Source organism: Rhinoraja longicauda, chromosome 34, assembly GCF_053455715.1.
Source record: "Rhinoraja longicauda isolate Sanriku21f chromosome 34, sRhiLon1.1, whole genome shotgun sequence".
Taxonomy (NCBI): Eukaryota; Metazoa; Chordata; class Chondrichthyes; order Rajiformes; family Arhynchobatidae; genus Rhinoraja; species Rhinoraja longicauda.
The window spans coordinates 21,364,835-21,374,180 of NC_135986.1; the positions used below are offsets into that span (position 1 = coordinate 21,364,835).

The 9,346-nt window shown below is 52.9% G+C and overlaps 1 protein-coding gene across 1 annotated transcript in view; it reads left to right on the forward strand.

The window, feature by feature from the left end:
• Nucleotides 1–9,019, forward strand: part of LOC144609234 (G protein-coupled receptor 137Ba-like) — a 35,927-nt gene extending 26,908 nt beyond the window's left edge. The window contains exons 5-9 of the mRNA XM_078427657.1: nucleotides 584–809; nucleotides 2,519–2,668; nucleotides 3,963–4,091; nucleotides 5,740–5,861; nucleotides 7,654–9,019. Coding sequence (XP_078283783.1) covers nucleotides 584–809; nucleotides 2,519–2,668; nucleotides 3,963–4,091; nucleotides 5,740–5,861; nucleotides 7,654–7,825 — 799 coding nt within the window. The 3' untranslated portion in view covers nucleotides 7,826–9,019. The remainder of the gene's footprint in view (nucleotides 1–583; nucleotides 810–2,518; nucleotides 2,669–3,962; nucleotides 4,092–5,739; nucleotides 5,862–7,653) is intronic.
• Nucleotides 9,020–9,346: the final 327 nt, after the last annotated feature.

Here is a 9,346-nt window from a genome sequence, read left to right on the forward strand (position 1 = left end):
CCCGTAGTCGGGATCGAACCCGGGTCTCCGGCGCTGCATTCGCTGTAAGGCGGCAACTCTACCGCAGCGCCACCGAGACCGCCCACTTGATGGAGATCTTATCGAAACGTATAAGATTATTAAGGGGTTGGACACTTTAGAGGCAGGAAACATGTTCCCAATGTTGGGGGAGTCCAGAACCAGGGGCCACACAGTTTAAGAATAAGGGGTAGGCCATTTAGAACTGAGATGAGGAAAAACCTTTTCAGTCAGAGAGTTGTGAATCTGTGGAATTCTCTGCCTCAGAAGGCAGTGGAGGCCAATTCTCTGAATGCATTCAAGAGAGAGCTAGATAGAGCTCTTAAGGATAGCGGAGTCAGGGGGTACGGGGAGAAGGCAGGAACGGGGTACTGATTGAGAATGATCAGCCATGAATGAGAATGATCAGAATGGCGGTGCTGGCTCGAAGGGCCGAATGGCCTCCTCCTGCACCTATTGTCTATTGTCTATTGAATGGCCTAATTCTGCTCCTCTCGCGTATGAACGCTTCTTTCCCCCCCCCCCCCAGCTTACCTCGTAACTCGGACGAACATTTGTGTTTCAGGCTCCCAATACGTTTGGCTTTGCTGGTGGCGAGCCTGGTTTTTCTTGTGGTCAATTTAACCTGTGCCTTGCTGGTGAAGATCCAGCACGAGGAGACCAAAGTCATTGTCCTAGTGCGGGTGATCATCAACGACTCGCTGTTTGTCGTCTGCGCCGTTACTCTGGCAGCCTGCCTTTATATCATCGCCAAAACGTCACCCTCCACCAACATCTACTTGGAATCCAAGGTAAACTACCGCGCGAGGAAAGACATTCTTGCCACAGAGGGAGTACAGAGAAGGTTCACCAGATTGATCCCTGGGATGGCAGGACTTTCATATGAAGAAAGACTGGATAGACTCGGCTTGTACTCGCTGGAATTTAGAAGACTGAGGGGGGATCTTATAGAAACGTACAAAATTCTTAAGGGGTTGGACAGGCTAGATGCGGGAAGATTGTTCCCGATGTCGGGGAAGTCCAGAACAAGGGGTCACAGTTTAAGGATAAGGGGGAAGTCTTTTAGGACCGAGATGAGAACGTTTTTTTTTCACACAGAGAGTGGTGAGTCTGTGGAATTCTCTGCCACAGATGGTAGTTGAGACCAGTTCATTGGCTATATTTAAGAGGGAGTTAGATGTGGCCCTTGTGGCTAAAGGGATCAGGGGGTATGGAGAGAAGGCAGGTACGGGATACTGAGTTGGATGATCAGCCATGATCATATTGAATGGCGGTGCAGGCTCGAAGGACCGAATGGCCTACTCCTGCACCTATTTTCTATGTTTATCATTTGTATTCACTGTTCACTCCAAGCTTCATGTGGAGAAAAAAATGACTGGGTACCATACATACAATAATACTGGTGGCGCGGCGGTCGAGCTGCTGCCCTGTAGCGCCGGAGACCAGGGCGCTGCCTGTACGGAGCTTGCACGTTCTCCCCGTGACCTGCGTGGGTTTTCTCCGAGATCTTCGGTTTCCTCCCACACTCCAAAGACGTGCGGGTATGTAGGTCGACGCAAAATGCTGCAGCAACTCAGCAGGTCAGGCAGCATCTCAGGAGAGAAGGAATGGGTGACGTTTCGGGTCGAGACCCTTCTTCAGGCTGAAACGTCGCCCATTCCGTCTCCCCTGAGATGCTGCCTGACCCGCTGGGTTACTCCAGCATTTTGCGATACCTTCGATTTGTAGCAACGTCCGCAGTTATTTTCCTACTGATTCAGACTGATGTCAGGGGAGGGGGGCAGGACAAAGATAGGGTGTAGACGGAGACGGGAACACTAGTGGGAGAACTGGGAAGGAGGAGGGGAGTGCGAGGGGAAGCAGGGGCTACCTGAAGTGGGAGAAGTTAATGTTCATACCGCTGGGGTGTAAGCTGCCCCAAGCAAAATATGCGCTGGGCCTCACTCTGACAATGGAGGAGGCCCAGGACAGGAAGGTCAGACTGGGAGTGGGAGGGGGAGTTGAAGTGCTGAGCCACCGGGAGATCAGGTTGGTTGAGACGGACTGGTCGGAGGTGTTGAGCGAAATGATCACCGAGCCTGCGCTTGGTCTCGCCGATGTAGAGGTTGACATCTAGAGCAGGGGATGCAATAGATGAGGTTGGAGGAGGTGCAGGTGAGCCTCTGCCTCACCTGGAAAGGCGAGGTGATCTTGGATGGAGTCGAGGGGGGGGGGTAATGGGACAGGTGTTGCATCTCCTGCGGTTGCAGGGGAAAGTGCCCGGGGAAGGGGGCGGTTTGGGTGGGAAGGGACGAGTGGACCAGGGAGTTACGGAGGGAACGGTCTCTGCGGAACGCAGAAAGGGGTGGAGATGGGAAGATGTGGCCAGTGGTGGGGTCCCGTTGTAGGTGACGGAAATGTTGGAGGATGATTCCACCACATACCTCACTGTGATGGAAGGTAGTTTGGAACAACTGTTCAATTTTAAGAAAGAGTTTTTGTGTTTTGTTTTAATGTGCAGGGAACCTCGGTATACCAGACCACCGCTGTGGGAGGATTGGTGATCCTGCTGTACGCCAGCAGAGCCTGTTACAACCTAGTTGCTGTGACGCGTTCTCCTGCCACCCATGTGGACACCTTTGATTACAGCTGGTACAATGTTTCTGACCAGGTAACTGCGAGCTCAGAACATTTGGGGGTTTTAAGGTGGCGCAGCGGTAGAGTTGCTGCCTTGCAGCGAATGCAGCGCCGGAGACCCGGGTTAGTCGATCCCGACTGCGGGCGCTGTCTGTACGGAGTTTGTACGTTCTCCCCGTGAACCGTGCGGGTTTACTCTCCGAGATCTTCGGTTTCCTCCCGCACTCCAAAGACGTGCAGGTTTGTAGGTTAATTGGCTTGGTAAATGTTAAAAAATTTGGGTATAGGATAGTGTTAATGTGCAGGTATCGCTGGTCGGCATGGACCGAAAAGGGGAAAAGGGGACATACAACAAGATCTGGGTGTCCTAGTGCATCAGTCACTGAATGGAAGCATGCAGGTACAGCAGGCAGTGAAGAAAGCCAATGGCCTTCATAACAAGAGGAGTTGAGTATAGGAGCAAAGAGGTCCTTCTGCAGTTGTACAGGGCCTTAGTGAAACTGCACCTGGAGTACTGTGTGCAGTTTTGGTCTCCAAATTTGAGGAAGGATATTCTTGCTATTGAGGGCGTGCAGCATAGGTTTACTAGTTAATTCCCAGAATGGCGGGACTGTCGTATGTTGAAAGACTGGAGCGGCTAGGTTTGTATACAGTGGAATTTAGAAGGATGAGAGGGGATCTTATCGAAACATGTAAGATTATTAAGGGGTTGGACACGTTAGAGGCAGGAAACATGTTCCCAATGTTGGGGGAGTCCAGAACCAGGGGCCACAGTTTAAGAATAAGGGGTAGGCCATTTAGAGATGCAGCACGGAAACAGGCCTTTTCAATAGACAATAGATGTGATCATGGCTGATCATTCACAATCAGTACCCCGTTCCTGCCCTCTCCCCATACCCCCTGACTCCGCTATCCTTAAGAGCTCTATCTAGCTCTCTCTTGAATGCATTCAGAGAATTGGCCTCCACTGCCTTCTGAGGCAGAGAATTCCACAGATTCACAACTCTCTGACTGAAAAAGTTTATCCTCATCTCAGTTCTAAATGGCCTACCCCTTATTCTTCAACTGTGTGTGGCCCCTGGTTCTGGACTCCCCCAACATTGGGAACATGTTTCCTGCCTCTAACGTGTCCAACCCCTTAATAATCATATACGTTTCGATAAGATCCCCTCTCATCCTTCTAAATTCCAGTGTACACAAGCCTAGTCGCTCCAGTCTTTCAATTAGAAAAGAGTTTACTGGAAAAAGACTGACGTTGCCATTACACGTCGATTCAGCCCGCGGTCTGTGGAAGGGATTTATCTCGTGTGCTTGGACTCCCTCTGCAGGCTGATCTCATGTCGAGTCTCGGTGACCAAGGCTACCTCGTGTTCGGTTGCGTCCTCTTCTTCTGGGAACTGTTGCCGACGGCCGTGCTGGTTTTATTCTTCCGTGTCCGGAGACCGACGCAGGACCTGGTGAGTCATAGAAACATCCATATACTAAAACTCTCGTTTGTTTGTTCCTGAACTACAGCCAAAACGGTACACGATAGCGCGACAATTTTCGGCCCACCTTACTCACCGTCGTCCCCTTTGGTGCTAATGGAAGAAGTTTCATTGAAATCGGTGTTATATTTTTAACGTTATTCACATTTTAAAGTTTAAATCTATCTCCTAGGGAGGAGGGGGAGGAGGGGGGTTGAGTGGGAGGGAGAAGGAGAGGGAGGTAGGGGGGGAGGAGAGAGGATGAGGGGGGGTTGAGGGGGATGGAGTGGGAGGGAGAAGGAGAGGGAGGGGGGGAGGAGAGAGGATAAGGGGGGTTGAGAGGGATGGAGGGAGAGGGAGGGAGGGGGGGAGGAGAGAGGATAAGGGGGGTTGAGGGGGATGGAGTGGGAGGGAGAAGGAGAGGGAGGGAGGGGGGGAGGAGAGAGGATAAGGGGGGGTTGAGGGGGATGGAGTGGGAGGGGGAGGGAGAGGGAGGGAGGGGGGGAGGAGAGAGGATAAGGGGGGTTGAGGGGATGGAGTGGGAGAGGGGGGAGAGGGGAGGAAAGGGGAGGGGAGGAGAGGGTGCTGCACCAATGCAGGAGAGGTTTGGGCCCAACGGGTCCACTTGGTCTTGTAGAAACATAGAAAATAGGTGCAGGAGGAGGCCATTTGGCCCTTCGAAGCCAGCACCGCCATTCATTGTGATCATGGCTGATCATCCACAATCAGTAACCCGTGCCTGCCTTCTCCCCAGATCCCTCGATTCCGCTAGCCCCTAGAGCTCTATCTAACGCTCTCGCAACCCCTCATCCTCATGTTCCTCTCACTGGGGTGATGCTGGGTTCACAAGTCCATAAACCACAGGAGCGAGGCAAAAGGTGTAGAAGCGTGTAAACGCACTCCTCCAGATTCAGGGGCAGTTGTTATCAGGCAACTGAACCACCCCACCACAACCAGAGAGCAGTCCTGAACTACTATCTGCCTCTTTGGTGACCCTCGGACTATACTTAATGTATCATTCCCCTGCACTGTCCTGTGCACCGTACCCCCTGACTCCGCTATCCTTAAGAGCTCTATCTAGCTCTCTCTTGAATGCATTCAGAGAATTGGCCTCCACTGCCTTCTCTGTACAGTGCAAACTCTGTGGGGCAGCACGGTAGAGTTGTTGCTTTACAGCGAATGCAGCGCCGGAGACTCAGGTTCGATCCTGACTACGGGTGCTGCACTGTAAGGAGTTTGTACGTTCTCCCCGTGACCTGCGTGGGTTTTCTCCGAGATCTTCGGTTTCCTCCCACACTCCAAAGACGTACAGGTATGTAGGTTAATTGGCTGGGTAAATGTAAAAATTGTCCCTAGTGGGTGTAGGATAGTGTTAGTGTGCGGGGATCACTGGGCGGCACGGACTTGGTGGGCCGAAAAGGCCTGTTTCCGGCTGTATATAGATGATATGATATGATAACACCCGTAGTCAGGATGGAACCCGGGCCTCTGGCGCTGTGAGGCAGCAACTCTACCGCTGCGCCAACGTGCCACCCTAACTACGTTATGCGGGTATTTAAAAATGAAGACGTTGAAATTGATTTTTTAATGTGAAGCGTGTCGTGATATTTCCGTGCCTGACTGTTGCTCCATTCCTTAGGCTGGCACTGGAATAATAAACGGTCAGAGCTTTGCACCTCGATCGTATTTCTTTGACAACCCCCGTCAGTTTGAAGGTGATGACTCTTTGTGGGCTCCAGGGGCTCAGAGCGAACAGGGCAGGTACGACGATCACGCCGTTTCTTTTACTAATTTCCCCTCTTCCCCCCTTTTAATTGAATTTTTCATAATTGATAGGAGCAGAATTAGGCCATTCGGCCCATCGAGTCTACTCCGCCATTCAATCGTGGCTGATCTATCTCTCCCACCCAACCCCATTCTCCTGCCTTCTCCCCATAACCCCTGACACCCGCACTAATCGAGAATCTATCTATCTCCGCCTTGAATATATCCATTGATAGCCTTACATTGAAACATAGAAAAAAGGTGCAGGAGTAGGCCATTCGGCCCTTCGAGCCTGCACTCGGAGAAAACCCGCGCAGGTCACGGGGAGAACGTGCAAACTCCGTACAGACGGCGCCCGTAGACGGGATCGAACCCGGGTCTCCGGCGCTGCATTCGCTGTAAGGCGGCAACTCTGCCGCTGCGCCACCGTGTACTCTGTGTCCAATTAAGTATCCCCAATGATCCAGCCTGCACAGCCCCTCAGGGTAGAGAATCTCAGAGATTCGCCATCCTCTGCAAAAATTAGTACAACGGTGATGAACTTACGATTGTAAGAATAAAATACACACACATGTCCGTTCTATTTCTACTGTACTGTTTCTCGTGACCGGGAACGAAGGTTGACAGTAGAACTAGACAATAGAATACAAGAATCGTGCCAGGACTCGAATAGGGTTGCCAACTGTCCCGTATTAGCCGGGACATCCCGTATTTTGGGCTAAATTGGTTTGTGAGACCGCACCTGGAGTACTGTGTGCAGTTTTGGTCCCCAAATTTGAGGAAGGATATTCTTGCTATTGAGGGCGTGCAGCGTAGGTTTACTGGGTTAATTCCCGGAATGGCGGGACTGTCATATGTTGAAAGACTGGAGCGACTGGGCTTGTATACACTGGAATTTAGAAGGATGAGAGGGGATCTTATCAAAACGTATAAGATTATTAAGGGGTTGGACACGTTAGAGGCAGGAAACATGTTCCCAATGTCGGGGGAGTCCAGAACCAGGGGCCACACAGTTTAAGAATAAGGGCTAGGCCATTTAGAACTGAGATGAGGAAAAACTTTTTCAGTCAGAGAGTTGTGAATCTGTGGAATTCTCTGCCTCAGAAGGCAGTGGAGGCCAATTCTCTGAATGCATTCAAGAGAGAGCTAGATAGAGCTCTTAAGGATAGCAGAGTCAGGGGGTATGGGGAGAGGGCAGGAACGGGGTACTGATTGAGAGTGATCAGCCATGATCACATTGAATGGCAGTGCTGGCTCGAAGGGCCGAATGGCCTCCTCCTGCACCTATTGTCTATTGTCTATTGTCCCGTACGGGACCGCCCTTGCCCTGTATTAGGCCCGGGGGGCGCTGTAGGCCCACGGGACAGTGTAGGATAACGGAGTGTGTTCGGCGAGCAGGGCCGAGTGCGTTCGCCTGACGTAGGTTTCCGTAGCAACCCGCCTCCCATCCCGGGCGGCCGCCATTGGCGGAGCGGGAGCAGGTGGCCGCCGGCTGGGTGAGGTCACGTGGGGCACGGGGCGGTGACGTCGTCTTGTCCCGTATTTGGGAGTGATATAGTTGGCAACCCTAGGCTCGAAGGCCTGAGCTATAGGGAGAGGTTGAGCAGGCTGGGACTCTATTAGAAACATAGACATAGAAACATGTCGGTGCTGGCTCGAAGGGCCGAATGACCTACTCCTGCACCTATTTTCTATGTTTCTATGTTTCCTCGCTGGAAGACTCTGCAACTGATATCGAGCAGATGGTGACTGTCCGTGGGTTTATCTTTCCCCCCCCCTCTGTTCGCAGTTTGTCGGGCAGCCTGCAGCGGAACGGCTGGTACGGGAACGAGAGGCGTAACAGTGAGCCCACGTGGTACGAGGGGTCGACCCAAGCCTCCACGGCCCCCCTGCTCTTCGCCCGAGACAACACCCAAGGCCCCAGCTACTACCACACCTTCTATTCCACCCCGCAGACGTAGAAAAAGGACTTTGAAGCATTCCGCTCCGCCTCCCCAGTCTCGACGAGAGGCCGCGTCTTATTTATTACCGTTCCTAACTAATCATCTTTCTGCATTTGCAGCTGGAGCTGCTGTTTGATTCCAAGCGCGTGTTGGCCGAACAGAAATGATTATCTCACCGGGCGTTCAGCTGGCTGCCCGCGAAGGGAGGGGCACTGTACATGGGGCACGCGGTCGTGGCTAAGGATGTGTGTGGAACAGTCAGTGTGGGCCGTGACTGAGAAGCTTCACTCAGTTGCCAGAGCAGGGACCCTGTGTGGAGAATCCAGCAGGTCATTCCTACTGCCCACCTTTCAAATGGCAGCAACCTTCTCCCATCAGGTCCGTTGGATTTGCATAGGGGGGGGGAGGGAAAAAACCAACCTGCAGATGCTGGTTTAAATCGAAAGGTAGACACAAAATGGCGGAGTAACTCAGCGGGCCGGGCAGCATCTCGGGAGAGGACACGGCCTGATGCTGCCTGACCCGCTGAGTTACTCCAGCATTTTGTGTCGACCGTTGGATTTGCTGCTCCTTCACCTTCTTCGAAGGGTCTCGACCCGAAACGTCACACATTCCTTCCCTCCAGACCCGCTGAGTTACTCCGGCATTTTGTGTCTGCCTTCAACTCTGTGGGGGGGCAGGGATAAAACTGCCCCCTCCCCCCCTCCATTTTTGCCTTTGCCGAGAATCAAACGCATTAACACCACTGGGCTCTCACAGTGGGATGGGGGGGGGGCAAGATAGGGGAGAAGAGGAGCTGGCGGTCCACTATGTTCCTCTGCCCACACCGTGATTTTACACCGCCGACGCGACTCACTTCAAACTGTAGGATTCAGCGAACCGTTCTCAAAAGCCTTTGTGCGAGCATTTTGCAGAGCAAGCCTTTTGCAAGGGAAGTCCCTGCAGATCGAGCCAGCAGAACAGTAGATCTCCAATTCCCCTCAGACGCCTCCGGCTTTAGGACCAAGAGCGGCAAACCTGAAGACTTGCCGTTCCCCCCCCCCCCCCCCGTGACATTTGCACTCGCTGTTCCTGCAGCGCTTTGACCCAGAAAGATTGTATTCCTGCAGAGCAGCTGACCCCTGCTATTTATTTTAAATGTATGTCTCTCTCCCTCTCTCCCTCTCTCTCTCTCTCTCCCTCTCCCTCTCTCTCTCTCTCCCTCTCCCTCTCCCTCTCCCTCTCCCTCTCCCTCTCCCTCTCCCTCTCCCTCTCCCTCTCCCTCTCCCTCTCCCTCTCCCTCTCCCTCTCCCTCTCCCTCTCCCTCTCCCTCTCCCTCTCCCTCTCCCTCTCCCTCTCCCTCTCTCTCTCCCTCTCTCTCTCTCTCTTCCTCTCTTCTCTCCCCCTCTCCCTCTTCCCTCCCTCTTCCCCCCCTCTCTTCTCTCCATCTCCCTCTCCCTCTCTTCTCTCCCTCTCTTCTCCCTCTCTCTCTCTTTCCCCCCTCTCCTTCTCCCTCCCCCTCTCCTTCTCCCTCTCCCTCTCCCCTTTTCTCTCTTCCCC